Here is an 18,986-nt window from a genome sequence, read left to right as displayed (position 1 = left end):
TCACAGAAGTTACAGATTCTGTGACTTTTCAGGACCTTTACAGTGGCTGATGCGACTGATTCCAAGGCCGCCTGAGCAGCTGGGGTGGCCCCTGGGCCAGCTGCTGCTGGGGCAGTCTTGCCCTCACCCCACCCGAACTCCAGTGGTGGTCTCGGGCTGCGTGTCCCTGCCCCCTACTCTCCAGCACCAGTGCTGGTCCCGGGTCGCCATCCTCTCCCATGGCACCAGTGGCTGCCCCGGACCACATACTGCTGCCCCCACAGCACCAGCAGCTGCCCCACCCAGCTCCAGCAGTGGTCCTGGGCTATACATTGCCTCTCCCCCCAGAGCACCCGTGGCGTCCCTGGGCCATCCCTTGCTCCAGAGCACCCGTGGCGCTCCCGGGCCGCCCTTTACCCCAGAGCACCCAAGTTTTAATTACGGGTATATAGTACAAGCCCTGGACAGGTCATAGGTCATGAATTTTTGTTTACTGCCTGTGGCCTGTCCATGACTTTTACTAAAAATACCCATGACTAAATCTTAGCCTTAATCATCATTGCCATTTTACAGATAGGAAAACTGAGGCACAGGAAGGGGAAATGATTTACCCAAGGTCACTCAGCAGGCCAGAGGCAGACCTGGGAATGGAACCCAGTTTTCCTGGGCCCCACTTCAGCACCTTATCCAAGAGCAGTGATTTTCTGGCCACATGGATTTTCTGGTCTAGCTGTGCAAGATCTCCTGAACCAGTAAATGTCCATATTGTATTTGTTTCTTTCCTCTACAGGCTCAGGAGGATACTTTTTTTAATCTCCATGTAACAATCTATTTATTCTTGGGTGAGGACTTTGAATGGAAGTTTTGGCCCAGGTCAAATTTTTACAGAGGAGCTGTAAATGGTAGAAAATAGAAGTTTCTACTGACAACTATGACAGTGCCATAACTACAAATCGCCCTAGTCAGGGAATTGCCAGCTATCCACAGAGAATGTTACATGGCTGACATAAATCAGCGTGGCAGGATCTACTGGCTAATTAAACAATTGTGACAATTTTAATGCAACAGTCTGAAAAGTTCAAAAACATCTCTCTATCCATAGAGAGTGCATTCTTCGCACATGCATATTAAGAAACACGTCCTGTATTAAGAAATTGAAAGGCTCTTACATATTCAATAATGTTCCCCCTTAAAGTTAAGGGCAATTTGAGATATATGTCTGAAATAGATTGGAAGTCCATAAGAGAGTTCGGAACGTTAAATTAAGAACATACGAATGGCCCTACTGTGTCAGACCAAAGGTCCAGCTAGCCCAGTATCCTGTCTTCCGACAGTGGCCAGTGCCAGGTGCCCTAGAGAGAATGAATAGTACAGGTAATCGTCAAGTGATCCATCCCCTGTCGATCATTCCCAGCTTTTGACAAAATAATAATTCAGCACCCTGCTTTCTGCAGGGAAATGTTAGCAATATTCCACAGAGATGGATAACCCGTAGCGTCCAGTGTCATTTTAAATGTTTGACTGAGCCTTGCCTTTGTGCTGTTATAACAGAACAGCAGTAATACCTGACATAGTACAGCACTTTCCAGCTGAGGGTCTTCATGCACTTTGCAAACAATGAATTTAGCCTAATTGTACCCATATGCTGTATTATTTCCCATTTTATAGATAGGAAAACTGAGGGCTAAGTGGCATCTCAAGGTCACATGGGGGAAAGAGGCAGGGATGAGCACAGGAAATTTTATTTATGCTTACCAAAAAATTCATGAGATGTCTACACATCCTTTATAAAAGATGTTCAACTCATCTGGGGGCAGAAGAAAATCTGTCAACTTCCATTAGGAAGGGAGTGACCTATTCTGAAGGCCTCATCAGCTGAGATGAGCTTGATGGATAGGAAGTATAAACCACCTCCTGAAAGGGTTCGAATAGATGTGCTGTGAGCGTGGTGGTCTCAAGGCTGCATGGTGTGGACATACTGATGGGGTGTATACATGAGTCACAGGGCATCCACAGTTGCATCCAAAACAATGGCTGTGGTCAGACAGATTTCTTGACAGAAGCCCCTCGGACCTTGGAATGTCTTGCTTTTGAGACAGATGATGCCTGCTAGAGTGTCTGTCCAAGTTGTGATTGCCCCTGAAAATCACATGGAGGCTGCCAAGGCCATCAGGCTGGATGATGTCACTTCAATTTCTCCTGAGTCTCCATAGAAGGAAATGCCCCATGATTGGGATCTATATATTCTTGGTCAGAGAAGAAGAGATGTGACACAGGTCAGATTTTGCTTGGTGCACATTGGGAAGGTGGGTAAAAAAAATCTTAAGATGATTGGTTGTAGCCCGATACTCCCATCCCTAACATCAACCTCCAGCGTGGTAGGAAGTGGGTTATACAGTTGTAGCTTCAGATCTTATAAAACCTTGGTAGTGGCTTTGCCCCATCTCATTTCTCCTTATGTTCCTCCTTACTTTCCTTCTTGGGAGGTGTAGACGAGCGGACTCACCCCTGCGGCGCCTCCTGCTGGTTACTTCTGGGAATTAGCTCGGTTCCAGCCCCGGAGCACCCTCTGCAGGGCGGTGATCCACCTGTCCTCCGGCCCCCTGTCCCTGGTGCCCTTTTACATGGAGTGCTGCCCCCAAGCAGTCACCCCTTTCTCTGAGGGTTTCCCATTCCTGGGGGACCCCCACCCTCTATCCCCACTTTGCCTCAGTATATGGCTACTGCCCAGTCTCCATCTAGCCCCCGTTCACTGGGGCAGACTGCGGTATCAGCCACTCATCATAGGCAACAGGGTTTGGATCTGCTGCCCTAGCCTACCCCTGGGCTGCCCTCTGCAGCCCCCAGTACCTTTTAGCCTAATACTAGGCCTCAGCCTGGGGCTTTCTAGGCTAGAGCTCCCCCCGCTCCTCAGCCCTGCTCCCCTCAGGTACTTTGTCTCTAGCTCCTGGCAGCCAGGCCCATCTCCCTCTACCGCTAGAGAGAGACTGACTGCTTCATGCTCCTCTGGCCTTCTTATGAGGACCTGTTGCCCAGCTGGGGCATGGCTCCAGCTGCAGCCACTTCCCGAATCAGCCCAGCCTAAAGGCTGCTTTCTCCAGCCACAGCCCCTTCCCAGGGATGTTTTTAACCCCTTCAGGGCAGGAGCAGGGGTCCACCCTGCTACAGGAGGTTTGTGTAACAGAATATCTAGAGCTTCAATGGCCTGCCTGAGAGGGGTTTCAGAGTACTCTGATTGAAGGAATCTGTCTTGTGCTTCCTCTTCTTACCCTCTGGTTCTGATTCAGAATGATATTTGCTTTTTTTTGCAATAGTGTTATACTGTTCACTCATATTTAGCTTATGATCCACTATGACCCCTAGGTCTCTTTCCACAGTACTCCTTCCTAGAAGTACTTTCTCATTTTGTATGTGTGCAACTGATTGTTCCTTCCTAAGAGGAGTACTATGCATTTTCCTTATAGAATGTCATCCTATTTACTTCACACCATTTCTCCAGTTTGTCCAGATCATTTTGAATTTTAATCCTATCGTCAAAAGCACTCGCAACCCTTCCCAGCTTGGTATCATCCACAAACTTTATAAGTGTACTCTATGCCATTATCTAAATCACTGGTAAAGATATTGAACAGAACTGGACCCAGGACTGATCCCTGGGGCACCCCACTCGTTATGCCCTTCCAGCTTGACTGACCCACTGATAACTATTCTCTGGGAATGGTTTTCCAACCAGTTATACACCCAATAACTCCATCTAAGTTGCATTTCCCTAGTTTGTTTATGAGAAGGTCATGCGAGACAGTATCAAAATCAGGGCTTTGGAGTGGAGCCCAGAGCTGGAGTGCGGAGTAGCTCCGGAGCAGTGGAGCTGCAGGTTTTTGTCTGGAGCTGGAGCGGAGCCAGAGCACGGTGCCAAAGCCCTGATCAAAAGCCTTCCTAAAGTCAAGATATACCATATCTACCACTTCTTCACTATCCACAGGGCTTGTTACCTCCTCATAGAAAGCAATTAGGTTGGTTTGACATTATTTGTTCTTGACAAGTCCATGCTGACAGTTAGTTATCCCTTTATTATCTTCTAGGTGTCTGCCAATTGATTGCTTAATTATTTGCTCCATTATTTTTACGGGTACTGAAGTTAAACTGTAATTCCCTGTGTTGTCCTTATTCCATTTTTTATAGATTGGTGCTATATTTGCCCTTTTCCAGTCCTCTGGAATCTCACTCAACTTCCATGACTTTTCAGAGATAATTGTTAATGGCTCAGATGTCTCCTCAATCAGCTTGAGTATTCTAGAATGTATTTCATCAGGCCCTGGTGACTTGAAGACATCTAACTTGCCTAAGTAATTTTTAACATGTTCTTTCCCTATTTTAGTCCCCCTACTCCTTGCCAGTCTCAGGTTTTTATTTCCCTTTCCAACCTGGGGCTTGCTTCTGAGTTTCTTATAAATTTGTTAGTCTCTAAGGTGCCACAAGTACTTCTGTTCATTATACAGAGGGTCACAGTGGATGTCCCCAGAAACCAGTTGTAGTGGGGCCAGCCTTTCCCAGAACAGGAGATTCCAACACTCCATCCCCCTCTGCGTCCCATGGGATTGCAAGGGACAGCTGGGTTTAATTTATTCCTGGAAGTACCAATCTTCCTTCTTAGACGCAGGGCCACCCAGGGCCGCCACCGTGGGTCTTCGGGGCACTTCGGCAGTGGGTCCTGGAGTGGAAGGACCCCCTCTGCCGCTGAAGATCTGGAGCGGAAGAAGCTCCGGGGGCCCGGGCCCCGAGAGAGCTTTCCAGGGCCCCCGAAGTGAGTGAAGGACCCCACTCCAAGACCGCTGAAAAACTCTCGTGGGGGTTCCTGTGGGGCCCAAGGCAAATTGCCCCACTTGCCCCCCCGCCCCTCCGGGTGACCCTGCTTAGACATCTACATCTGTTTAGCCCCAGCTCCAGCCCTGATTACCAAGAAAGAGAAGGAGAAAAGAGCGTGTGATCTCTCTGAGCTAACTACATGGAGGCCAAGTTATCCTTCAATGGACCAACCAACTCCTTTGGCCTGGCTAATTTATAATGGGGTTTCCCACCAGCTGTACATCATAGATCTTAGCTTGTTGCTTTAAACCTGCAGTCTCTGCCCTGAAGGCTGACAGAGTCCAGCCCTCCCCTTCTATAAGATAAAGATCTGACAGAAAATGCTATTGGTTCTGTCATTTCATACCACAACTGTTTGTAAAACACATGCTCATTCACAAATCCTAATGGCTCCATTCAAATATGTTTGCAATGTTGTATTTCTGTGCCCAAGGCACAGAATTTGTTATGCAAACTTCGCATTATTAATCTACTTAAACGAAAGGTAACATTGCCAGCAGTTTAAACACTCATGCCCACATTTACTGTGTTTCACTATGACAGGATAAGATGAAATACAGAAATGATTCATTGGAGAACAGAGAAATATTTAACGGGGTGTGTTTCAAACCAGGACTTTATTTATAGATTGATTTATCTTCATAGTACACAGAAGTGGAGCATGCTAGCCTCTAGTGGCTCTTATGCCTGATAGAAGCTTGTTCCATAGGCCACAAGTTGTTATCACTTTGTAATCTGGTACTTCAGGACAGCCAGAGAGAGTACATTCAAAGCGTTCTACTACAGTTTTCACACGGGATTTATGTGCTCCCTGAGGAACTCGAGAGAGGACACTCAGTACATCTTTGGTGAAGGGCCAAACGCTGTAAGTTATCACCATGGTGAATCCCAAGGGATATTTCCTCCTGGCAGATTGAGCACCACCTGGATTGACCTCCTTCTTTTTCCTCTCTTTCACTAAAGTCATTACTGAATTCAATGGAACTACTCCTTATGTACATTGACATAACTGAGGGGAGACTCGGGCCCCTTGGGCCTGCGAATCTGGACTGGTAATCTTGTGAGAAAAGTTCATGTTGCCAGTCAACTGTAAGAACCCCCAGGAACTGCCTCTCTCACAGTATTTTGGTATTTTGCTTCCAGTTCTCTCTCGTCCTCAAAGTTCAGAGGCATTTGAAAGTATTATAAAAAGCTATCTAAACTTTTTCAAACACCACAAAGAGGCGCAGTTTGACTTCAGTTAGGGGTTTGAGCAATATTTGAGGTTGGCCCTATCTCACCTAAGCCAATTTTCCCATCGTTAATGGTAATCTTACCCTCTTCATCCCCAACCTGGATTCCTTTTGTGCAGTTTTCCATTTTTGTTACAATCTTTACCATAACACTGAGTGTATTTAATGGGAGCAAGGATGTATATCATGTGAGACATTAAAATCTATGTTAACTCACTCTTGAGGTGATTATAAAGAGAAAAAAAGCCTACAAAGTGGTTCTTTTTGTATAACGGAGCTGGTGAAGAGCATGGGAAATGGGACCAAATTAGTACATTTTCATTCATTTGACAGATAAGAATCACCTTATTCTCTTCAGATACATTAACACATTGCCAAATGCTAGTCAATGTTGTGTTCATTGTGATGGTGCCAATTTACTTTATAGTAATTTTAGCAGTAATCTTAAATCTGGCAACGATAGTAGAATTAAATAATGTGACTGAAATTGGCAACATTTCAATCTGGCTCTACAAAATATGTGTTAAAATATTACAGTCATGGAGATAAGAAAACAGAGTTGAATATTGTGTTGGAAATAGGTACAGTGTAAGCTCCCTCTATCTGTTTGTAATCTTTCTGTTGTTCCAGTATAGATAGGACAGAATGGACCTGTGTAATTACCAGTCTTTGCATTGCCAACTAATTTGCTTAATATTTAAAAAATACAAAATAAGATCTCTGTAGGCAAATTACTTGGGGCCTGAAACTGATCTCACTTCCACCTGTCTATACTGCTGAGGTCCTGATATTTCAGTGCCTTAATCTTTCTTCTAGCACAAAATTAGCATAGCCAGCCTTCCATAGGGGGCGACTGAGGAGCATTGCCACTGTAAAGAGACATGTCCGGGATACTGCAATGGTCCAATGATCCTCAGCTGCCAGAATGACTCAGATGTAACTTAGAGCATCCCCAGGCTAGTTTACATTGCACTGGTCACTGCTCTAGAACTGGGGGCATAAGGTAGCATACAGACAGCCATCTTTGCGCTCCCCTTGGACCTGCACCAACCCGAACTCAGCTGAAGACAGGGCCCTCCTGTGGCACTGGTTTAAATGGCTATATAAAGTGTAAAACACCAGAAAAAGCAGGCCCAAGAAACTCTATTGACTTCACTGGCATTACTCCTGCTGGTGTTAACAAGATCAGCTACAAAACTCTGGTCTGAACAAAGCAACCAGTAGTCTCATATTTCCAGAGTACTGGCTACATAATAGCCCCATTGGCCTGAATTCTGTGCTTAGATGCAGGCTTAGGGCTAAGCTCTGCTCTCATTTACACCAGAATAATTCAGGGGTAAATCAGCTTAGAACAGCAACAGGAGGAAGTGGAGCTATTCCTCATTTACAGTGTTGTAAACGAGAGAACAATTCATTGGTCAGTGGAACTACCCTTTGATTTCCACTGATGGAAGAGCAAAAATTGGCCCTTCATCTACTGAGAAAACAATATTTTAAAGTTGGCAATGTGTTGTTTTGGGGAAATAAAATTGTTTTATTTTATATTTATTTTAATTATTTTTACTCATAAAAGTCTTTGTGTTCATAAACGAGGTCTAAAGGGGAAGGGGGAGGGGAAGAAAGTACTCGCGACATCCTGTAGTCTTCAAAGCAGGTGACTGCCTGTTCAAGGAGTGCTTCCTGAGCCTTCCCTCCAGCCGAGGTACAAGTGCATGGATACACATTTACACGTGAATTTGCTTTTCAATCTCTTTTTTCATTTCAATAGAAATAATAAATCACGTTATCCAGGAGGAAAAAGGAGCTCGACGGAAAACATACGGCGCAGGGCTATTTTTACTGCACACCTAAGACATATAGGGATTCGTTTATTTAGTCAGCTATTTAAAAGTGGCTACTCTTCCTCATTCTCTGGACAGCTAAATGCTAGGTTGCTAAGTTACTGTTATTTGACATCATCTCTTCCCCAACGTGTTCCCACATTTGACGGGTTCACATGATTTACTAGGCCAGTCAGCTCATTATTCACTTGTCCAATGACGTCTGCAGAATTGTTTTAAATTCACATCATGTCCCTCTCAGCAAACACCCAGATTTCACATGAAAATATTTAAATTGCTTGTCAGCTACTAAGTGCATTTGTAACCACGCTGGACAGCGTACCTGTATTTTTCAAATTACAATTATTATAATTAGGTTTAGCATCGCTCTTCAGTGTTGGTTTGTATTTTAGAAGAGAAAACAATTGCTGAGGGGCCAATAACGGGCTATATCTGTTACAGGCTAATTTTGCTCTGTGAACGGCTCACCTCCGCTATGGATAATACCTATTAAATCCATTAGTGCTTTCAAATGGCATGAGAAAGGTAATACTACACATAATTTACCCAGTCAAGGGCATTTTCACCTGCTGATCAATTTACATATTCTCCAATGTCATTAGATATGAGCTAGTCATCAGAAGAAGAGAAGACAGTATAAATTATAGACTTTTCTCATTTAACTTCAGTCATTTTTATACTAATTACAATTTAAATTATATTTAGGATTTGTTTTGCTTCTAGACTAGAAAGCTTTTAATTAATATCACAGCTGTCTGTATAATATCAGAAATCTATCCAGTTACTTGACACTACACTACCGTGAAATAGACACCTTCTAGAATTTTTGTGCCCTGCTATGCAGTGGCTTTTTAGATTTAAATGTTTACCTCACTGTAAAAAAAGCAATTTAGCAACACAGAAATGATTATTTTTTATATATAGGGCCAGATCTTGATTCCAGTGGGGCTATGCCAGTTTGCACCAGCTGAAGATCTGGCCCTAAAAATCAATATGGGTAATTACATTCAGCCTTCCTAAAATTCCTCCTGGAATTTCCAAGGGATGAAATAATCTTTTCTTGTTCTAACGCTCTATGCAGTGTTTTGTACAATGACCTATTTCGTTCCAGAGGTGGCTGCATTTCACTGGTTGGCAGAGTGATTCTTGCAGGCTCGAATTCCTGCAGAGTCAGCAAGATTTTCTAGGGCAGAGCTAATACATCCTAAAGGAGATTCCTGCAGTGTTCTGTAGAAATCTTGTTGCAGTGAAACATCACTGTTAGCTTGCATTCACTGGGACAAATTTTGCCCCCTGCCCGGCCCGCACAATGAAATGCACAGGAGCTGAAAATGAATCTGAGGGCAGTATTTGGTTCCCTATACACATATATCGCTAGACTGTGGCAAGCTCCAGGCAGGTGTGCATGGGATGACTACAGTCTCAGTCACGGTGTTCCAGTCATGCAACTAGTATCTAGTAGCATCAGATCCACCAAAGGTAACAGGAAGAGGCATTAAAGTCAAAACTGTTACTTCCGATTTACAGGCGTATACATGAAAGCAGACACTGGCCTCTGGTCACAATACTCAGAACTGATTCCACAACCATATTGGCCACAACTTTGAAAGTCAAAGTGAGGTAAATGAATGCTCAGCAGGCCTGACTCTCCTCTCCTTTGCAATGATGTAAATCAAGAGTAACTCTATTCATTTAGACCCTAAACTCTTTGGATAGCGACTGCCCTTTTGTTATGTGTCTGTAAAATGCCTAGCACAATGGCCCCTGGCCTCTCCATGTTACCACAATGCAAACAACATGGAACAACGACATTAGAGCACATTGGTGTAAATAACAGAAGCACTGGACTCCAAACCTTGGTTTAAAGGATCCAGGCTTTTTTTCTAGTTTGTAACACAATTTTCTAATGAATTCTCTTTGAATATGACTAGCAATTTACAGGCTAATTTAAATCCATATTATTAGTTGCATATGAATAAAGAAAAATATTTTCTTGGGTTTTGTTTTTTCATTTTATTTGCTTTCCCACAGATATCACATTGTCTTTAAATAGAGAGATATTTTGGAACAGAAGAAGGCCTATCTATCTCCATCTATCCATCTCCATCTCTCTGTCTAGCGCTGGTAACCTGTAATCAATGCAAATGTACCATACTGCTTTTACAGTTTGGCTTTAGTTTGAAGGCAACGGTTTTTTTAAACAAAACTTCTCAGCCATGCAGGTTAGAAAAGCAAAATCAACAGGAGACTGGTCTATCATTAACCTTTAGTTATGGTATCATGAGCAGTTTTCCAGGCACTTACACAAGATGACATAAGTGACTAAATGTTTCAGGAATTCTGAAACACTGAAATTTTGTCTCAGAAGACTCAGGGGTCTGAACGGACACAGGACCTTTCCCCCTCACTTGGCTGGTAAGTTCTGACCGTAAACTTAGTTAAACTCCATTTTTATTTGTTAGCATCTATTAGGAATCCCAAACTTCTCGGTCTACAAAAGCACTAACCAAGATCAGCCTAAAAAAAAAAAAAGAATTCTAAAATCAGAGAGCTCACAGTGTACGTCTCTGCTACATACAAAGCCTTGTAACAAACAAAACGCAAGAGTTATTGAAACTTTCTTAAGGATGAAACTCAGTTAAATTGCTTAGTTTCCTTACTTTTCTTAAATACTTGAGATGAAATGCACTCAAGGGAGACCGACATAACAGGCTGGAGCCAGGCATATTACCAGCTGGCTCTGAGAAAGTTCCCCACACAACTTTGCAAATACACCTCAGCAGTATGTTAGGCCTGGTTCTCTCTTAAGCAGAGTTTGCCAATAGTTACAAAGTGTTTGATAAGCAGCCTTTGTAGTAAAATGTTTGGTTATGATGGAGTTACTCTGGATTCACACTGATGTATCTGAGCAGAATACAGCCAGGTTTAGTCAGCCCTATTAGCCTAAGGCCAGATTCTGGCACTTTGTTCACACTAAGTTTAGTTTCATTGATTTTAATAGGCCTATTCATAGAATAAGGTGCTACCCAACATCAGCAAGAGTGGCTCCTAGGGAGTATGTATCTGGTCCAAAGCCCATTAAAGGAAATGAAGATACTCACATTGACTTCAACAAACTTTAGTGCTGGGCCTGAGAAATGTAACCTCAGTCCATGAGAATGCAGATCACTAGCGGTAGGTCACAAGGGTAGCAGTAATACATACTAGGGTCTAACTATGCAGCCACTGAAGATAGTGGGAGATTTGCCATCAACATTGATGGGAACAGGATCAGATTCCCATAAGATATTCCTGTGTTTTGTGAATATATGTGCTGCTCATGCATTAAAACCGTCACCCGAATGACTGACCCTTGGAAATGGTCATGTACATTATACTTCTTTTTGACATTGTTTTTCTGAAAATAACTGCTTTCCCATCCAGCAGTTAATTCCTTCCAATATTAACAAACATAATTCAAATATATAAACAACAGAGATGAAGAAATATGTTTAAAAACACAAAACGTATTTTTAATAATTTTTCAACCTTATTTTTTCCCTCCCTCTCTATTCTTTACATAACAACCTTGGGAAGCTTGAAACCAATGTTTTTTCCTTCCTTGGATGTATTACTCCATGGGATACACAATTTCACGTTTATTATCATCAGATTCCACACTAGTGCTAGCTTCCCACATTGATTTAGAATCATAGAATCATAGGATTAAAAGGGACCACAAATTATAAAAGAACACTGGAAACACATGAAGAACTGCATTAACATCATCAGAAGATAATACATACATAAAAGGGCAAACTCCTCTGAACTGAGTATTCTTATTGGTTTCAATGGGATGGTGGAGAACATGGGAAATCAAGCTGGGCAGAAAATGTTTTTCCTACCTGAAAATATTTTCAAGACTTCAGAATTTTTTCTCCATTTTGAACCGGGATGAGAAGTCAAAATTTCAAAAAAAGTTGTGAACCAAAAAAACCTGAATAAACTTTTCCCCCCTATGTTATTTTGAGTGAGGAAATTCATTTAACTGACTCTGTTTCATGAACAGTTTTGGCAAATGTGTACTTTTTGATGAAAAAATGATTAGCTGAAAAATTCCCAACCAGCTCCAGTGAGAAATGCCAGGATTATATTACTAATATTATATGACCACCTGTTTGTTTGATTGTTATTGTGGTGTTTGCTATATGTTTATTAGGGATTAATTCAGGTATGAGTTAGTTTGTAGGTAGGCAGGAAAGCAGGCAAACATTTCTGATAGCCCTCCATTCACAGACGTTTAAAAGGACAGTGCAGGTGTCGATCCCTCTGCAATTTTATCCTAAGAGCAGCATTGTAGCCAGCGACAGAAGAATGGAGGGTTCTGACACATGAAATGGAAACAAAGGACTTTGGAGTGGATAAAAGCCCATGCCCTGAAGCACAAAGAGGGAGAGATACAGGGACCACTGTGGTGCAGGCTGACCTTCCCTCTACCCCCTAAAATTCCCAAAGATTAGGGTTTCTGGGATAAGCTAGGCATATGTAAATTTTATTCATAAGTGTAGACTGTTTATTATGTTAAAAACCCTATTTCTTCTTCTATTTTGTTCCTGCACTTAAGATTAAACAATACTTTGTTTGTAAGAGACTATTTTGAGACCTGTGTTTACCACTGCTCACAGCTCCTGAAGGGCAGATTTGCAGAGTTTGAATCCAGTTGGGACCACCAGGCAATTGTGTTTGGTACACAGCGTGGTTGCAGCCTAGCACCTGAACTGTGAGTGGGAAAATCATGGGATTCTGCCAGCAGGATGGGAACGCAAGAGGCTGATCACCGGAAGGGGCTGCACTCATTGAGACTGAGAGCGGTCAAGAGTGCAGCTAGCCCTGAACCGTGACTGGGATTACCTGGGATTGCTCTACACTTAAAAGTGTGGAAAAAACCACACCGCCTCGAGACATGCCGGCAAAATCCCCAATGTAAATGCAGCTATGCCAGGGTTTCTCAAACAGGGGTCGCCACTTGTGCAGGGAAAGCCCCTGGCGGGCTGGGCCGGTGTGTTTACCCATTGGCCCAGAGCAGCGAACTGCAGCCAGTGGGAGCCGCGATCGGCCGGACCTGCGGACAGGGCAGGTAAACACACTGGTCCAGCCTGCCAGGGGCTTTCCCTACACAAGCAGTGACACCTGTTTGAGAGACCTTGAGCTATGCTGACTGAAGTGTGCTTCAATCAGCATAGCTAACATCGTTTGGGGAGGGGATGTTCCTATACTGGCAGAAAAATTCCTTCCACAGCATCTATACTAAGGGTCAATGGCATCATAGTTAGGCCTACATAGGCTCTGTAGGGTAGACATGGCTTTGGAAGAGGAGAAATGAGAGTATGTAGAACTGGCCCCAACATAGGTAATATTTTGGGCCTAGCAAACCTTAACATTTTATTATCTTTAATTTTGTACTCACTAGTATAGTGTTATTTAAATATAATATTGTGAACTCTGTATAGCTTACTGAACAAAGATGAGACACCAGAACTATAATTAGAAGATGAAATAGGAGCAAAAGGATTTAACTCACCCGTAATATTTCTTCCACACAGCTGGAATCATTGGGAAGGCTAACCTAGGTTTAAAAAAAAGTCAGTCAGTCACAGAATGCAAAGTTTATTGGTTAAAAGCAACTAGAGAAGTAAATAGATCTATTAAATCATAGCTAACAAGGAAATGCCCCATTATTTGAAATACACATCATCCAGTGATCATTACCAGCAGAATTTGCCAATTTAAACCAATCTAAATCAGTAGAAAGATACATCTCTACTATCTCTTAAAGATATTTTTGTGTTTTGCTACAAACAGTTGTTTAGAAAGAATATAGTACCCTGATTTCCCCACAGTTAAAAATGAGCACTAAAAGTGCTGGAAAATTTTATAAACGATGAAGATATCAACCATTACTCCAATATTCAGATTTCAGTGAGAACGCAGGGTACATTTTAACTTTACAATATGCCACAATTTAGGGCAAAAGTGATAACAGTTAAGAAGACTAAACTGTTATCATCAAGCATCTTATCGTACAGCGTAATACACTAAGAGCCAAGACAAATTTTAAACTCTAAACATGTACTATAGAAAAAATACTGGTTAGATTCTAATACTAGTTGCTGATTCCTCAGTCTCTCACTCCCTGAGCCTGTTACAGGTGAAATATCCTCTGAAGACTGAAAAGCACACTGTACTCCATCTTGAGAGTTTTGAGAGATCTTCCATGTCTCTTAAAAATATGCATTAAATCTACACACATGCACACACAGACACATAGGTGCTCGTAAAGTCTTGCATCTTAGCAATATAGTTCTTTAAACATTACTGATGCTATTAGCCAGGGGTAGGCAAACTATGGCACGGGTGCCGAAGGCGGCACGCGAGCTGATTTTCAGTGGCACTCATGCTGCCCGGATCCTGGCCACCGGTCCGGGAGGCTCTGCATTTTAATTTAATTTTAAACAAAGCTTCCTAAACATTTTAAAAACCTTATTTACTTTACATACAACAATAGTTTTGTTATATATTATAGACTTATAGAAAGAGACCTTCTAAAAACTTTAAAATGAATTACTGGCATGCAAAACCTTAAATTAGAGTGAATAAATGACGATTCAGCACACAACTTCTGAAAGGCTGCTGACCCCTGCTATTAGGTGTAGTTCCCCATACTAAATGTAGAAAAAAGCACAAATACCCTAAATACTGCAAATGAATATATGAGAAATAACTGTCAGGATTTTAAGAGCACTTGGGGTTTGTGTGTATATACATTTGGCAACAGTTAAGTTGTATGCATATACAATAGGTTTTTATTATGGCTATCTTACATGGGTACACTAGATTCGGGGGAATGTGCACAATGAACCCACTCCCCACGCACACAGCAGCCACAATGTGAGGGGATATTTGCAAAGATGCCCTTGGAGCCTTTGAAAAAAAATCTCATCCTTAGTCACTAGAGGTTGGTTAGGGGAAGCCAATCCATGGCCATGCCTTTTTCCCTCCATCCCCACCCACATCAGCACATGCTGTAGTAGCTGTCCCAACCAAAGCTCTAACTGTGTGTTCTTCCTCATTCTCGAATCTTGATGCAGGCAGAAAGTTTAAATTAACACAACTGTAGAAACTAGAAACAGAAATGACCTATTAGGTGATCTAGTATGTCTTCTGCAGGATTCTTTCCCTATCCTCTCTTCTAGTGCTTTGGCCAGTCTAGTTCTAAAAGTCTCAGGCAAGGAGGCTTCCTTTGAAAGACTCTTTGACACTTATTGATCTCACTGTCAGGACATTTCCCCTGACAAACAGGCTATATTTTCCCATTTTTCATTTCATCCTATCATTTCTATGGATAACCTCCTCCATCACTCTAAATAATTCATATCTCTCCATGGTATTTACATCATTCATATACATCTGTACACAGTTATGCTCCATCTTACTCCTCAGGTATCTTGTATATTTGACTCTTATAATCTTACCTAATAAGTCATTCCCTCCACCCTCTCTCATCATTTTGTTGCTCTTTTCTGAACTCCCTCTGATTTGTCAATACCCAGATAATGAACATGACAAATGTGGCTCCTACTACTGACTTTACGTACCTCTACAATCACTACTGGTGGATGTACACATCAGAACATTTAGGTTAAGAAAAATATCCCCTTCTCCTTACATTCTACCTAACTAAAGTCTAGTTCACAATCCCTGGGGTGGAACCTTTACTCCAGCGAAGCCAATGGAAATTTTGCCATTGACTTCAGGGAGCTGGATTTCCACACCAGGTGTCTTTGAAAGCTTCACCTGAATATTGTATAACTTCTGTTTCACACACCTCTGCCCTAATCCTTCTCCTTTCACTTCTTCCATGCTTTTTCCTCTTGACAGCTTCTAACTTCTTCGCTCACCTTCAATTTTTGCCTTCTTTCCTATACCATGAACCGCTTTCCAGCTAACAAACCCCGGGACCTCTCCCTGTTCAAATTCACCTCCCAGTTATACGTTCCAGTTTCAGTGACCACCCACCACTAAGTTTTGAATTCCAGTGTGCAGCAATTTCCCACTTGCGTTCTAGGGACTGTTAGTCTTTTGGGACAAAGTATCTCTTCCTTATTTGACATAGTTCTCCTAATGCACAGCGCTATGTAAGCTTACATTGCTTAAGAAATAATAATACAAATACACAATTTTAGTTTAGTAAAATCTATTATATTATTCTGTAATCACAAACTGCTTCTGCTAGCAACACTCACTAATAGCTCTAAATGATCATACATCAGTTTTGTTTTAATGATTTGACAGAACTTTTGTTCCCTTTGGCATTGCTTTGTTTAGAATTATGGGTATTAAGGTAACACATGATGTCAAAGTGCTGCGATTGTCATACAGGGAGAGCCAAGCAGGAACAGGCACAATGTGGCAAACATTTAGATTAATGCAAAACATTAAAAGAATAATTATTACAACAGGGATATCATAGAGAAGATCAATGTAAGACTTTCTGTACATTATTATTAATGGATTTTTAAAAGAAGGAGGCCTTTTTTTCTAAATTCATGAGGTTGCTCGACATTCTAAGGTGCTGTCTACACTACCACTTATGTTGATATAAATTATGTCGCTCTGGGGTATGAAGATGCCACCCCCCTGACCGACATAAGTTACACTGACCAAAGCAACAGTGTGGACAGCAATATGTTGGTGGAAGAGCTTCTCCTGCTGCTCATTGAGGGTAGATTAATTAAGTTGATGGGAGAGCTGTCTTCCATCAGGTTAGAGTGGCTACACTAGAGAGTTTACAGCAGTGCAGCTGCATCGGTGCTGCTGTAAGCTCTCTAGGGTAGCTATAGCTTAAGTGACTTGAAAAGCACAGATCTGTCAGATACTTAGTCTATCCTGAAAAAAACTTTCCAACTGTGAATCAGAAATTGAAGATTAATTGTCCATTCAGCTAACACAGAGGTGAGCAAACTATGGCCTGCGGGACCCTCCTGCCCAGCCCCTGAGCTCCTGCCCCAGGAGGCAAGCCCCCAGTCCCTCTCCTGCTGGTCCCTGCCCCTGCAGCCCCAGTTTGCTTGCTCCGCTGCTGGCGCAAGGCTCTGGGAGGCGGCGCTGTGAGCTCCTGGGCCAGCACAGCTGCAGAGCTGAGGCCTGACCTGGTGCTCTGTGCTGTGCGGTGGCGTGGCTGGCTCCAGCTGGGAGGCGCGGCCGCCTGTCCTGGTGCTCTGGGTGGTGCAGCTGTAGTGCTGCCAGCCACCGGTATTCCAGGCAGTGTGGTAAGGGGGAAGGGAGCAGAGGGAGTTGGACAGAGGGCAGGGGAGTTTGGGGTTGTCATGGTACAATTCCCCACTCTGAACCTTAGCATTCAAAAGATGGGGTACCAGCATGAATTCCTCTAAGCTCAATCACCAGCTTAGTACTTGTAGCGCTGCCACCAACCAGGAATTCCAGTGCCTGGTACACTCCAGTCCCCCCCAAAACCTTGCCCGGGGACCCCCAAGACCCAGACCCTCTGGATCTTAACACAAGGAAAGTAAACCCTTTCCCTCGCCATTGCCTCTCCCAGGCTTCCCCTCCCTGGGTTACCCTGGAAGATCACTGTGATTCAAACTCCTTGAATCTTAAACAGAGAGGAAAATGCACCTTCCCCCCTGCTCCTTCTCTCTCCCCCTCCCAGACTCTCCCTGAGAGAGACAGTAATTCTAACACAGAGAGAAACTAGCCTCTCTCTCCCCCTTCCCTCCTTTCTCCCCACCAATTCCCTGGTGAATCCAGACCCCGTCCCCTGGGGTCTCACCCGAATAAAAAAACAATCAGGTTCTTAACAAGAAACTTTTAATTAAAGAGAGAAAAACAGTAAAAATTATCTTTGTAAATTTAAAATGGAATAGGTACAGGGTCTTTCAGCTATAGACACTGGGAACACCCTCCCAGCCTAAGTATACAAGTACAAATTAAAATCCTTCCAGCCAAATACACATTTGCAAATAAAGAAAACAAACATAGGCCTAACTCGCCTTACCTACTTAGTACTCACTATTCCGAACTTATAAGAGCCTGAATTGGAGAGATTGGAGAGAAACCTGGTTGCACGTCTGGTCCCTCTGAGCCCCCAGAGAGAACAACAACCAAACACTAACAGCACACACAAAACTTCCCTCCCTCAAGATTTGAAAGTATCCTGTGCCCTGATTGGTCCTCGGGTCAGGTGACAGCCAGGCTCACTGATCTTGTTAACCCTTTACAGGCAAAAGAGATATGAAGTACTTCTGTTCTATTAACTCTTACTTATCTGTTTATGACAGGGGTGGTGGTCAAGGGGTGAGGGTGTGGATAGAGGTCGGAGCGGTCGGGGCGGGGGAGGGGGTTGAATGGGGGCAGGGGTCCCCAGGAAGCAGTCAGGAAGGAGAGGAGGGATTGGATGGGGTGGCGGAGGGCAGTCAGGGACAGGGGTTCTGGGGGCAGTCAGGGGACAGGGAGAAGGGGTGGTTGGATGGAGCAGGGGTCACCGGGGGGCAGTCAGGAATGAGAGGAGGGGTTGGATGGGGTGGGGCTTCTGGGAGCTGTCAGGGGGCGAGAAGCAAGAGGGGTCGGATGGGGGCAGGGCGGGCCACGCTTAGCTGTTTGGGGAGGCAGAGTCTCTGCTAACCGGCCCTCCATACAATTTTGGAAATCCGATGTGGCCCTCAGGCCAAAAAGTTTGCTGACCAGTGCAAGTGGCATTGCACAGCACACTACAGGATCCATGCAGATATCCATCAGGCCAGAGACAAATATGGCTAATACAGTAGCCTACACAAATATTAGTGCTGTAGGGAATTATTATTAGAATTTACATGAAAATTTCATTGACACTGGACATCCCATAAGAAATACCACTATTCTCCTAATCTATAGAAAATCAAGTGGTTTGAGTGCTACAAGGTGTTTTTTTTAAAGCTTTCATCAGTAGTCACATTTTAAAAAGAAACATTTTGAGGTTAGATTTGTACATACTGTACTTTTTGGACCTGTCTTCCTCTGCGAACAACATGATCTA

The 18,986-nt window shown here is 43.2% G+C and overlaps 1 protein-coding gene across 2 annotated transcripts in view; it reads right to left on the bottom strand.

The window, feature by feature from the left end:
* Window positions 1-18,986, bottom strand: part of AFF2 (ALF transcription elongation factor 2) — a 411,852-nt gene that overhangs the window by 174,848 nt on the left and 218,018 nt on the right. For both annotated transcript variants that reach the window (XM_050964719.1, XM_050964720.1), the window contains exon 4: window positions 13,479-13,523. In XM_050964719.1, coding sequence (XP_050820676.1) covers window positions 13,479-13,523 — 45 coding nt within the window. The remainder of the gene's footprint in view (window positions 1-13,478; window positions 13,524-18,986) is intronic.

The sequence above is a fragment of the Gopherus flavomarginatus genome, chromosome 8, assembly GCF_025201925.1.
Source record: "Gopherus flavomarginatus isolate rGopFla2 chromosome 8, rGopFla2.mat.asm, whole genome shotgun sequence".
Lineage (NCBI taxonomy): Eukaryota > Metazoa > Chordata > Testudines > Testudinidae > Gopherus > Gopherus flavomarginatus.
The sequence above is the reverse complement of the archived record's forward strand: the minus strand, read 5'-3'. Positions and strand labels throughout refer to the sequence as shown.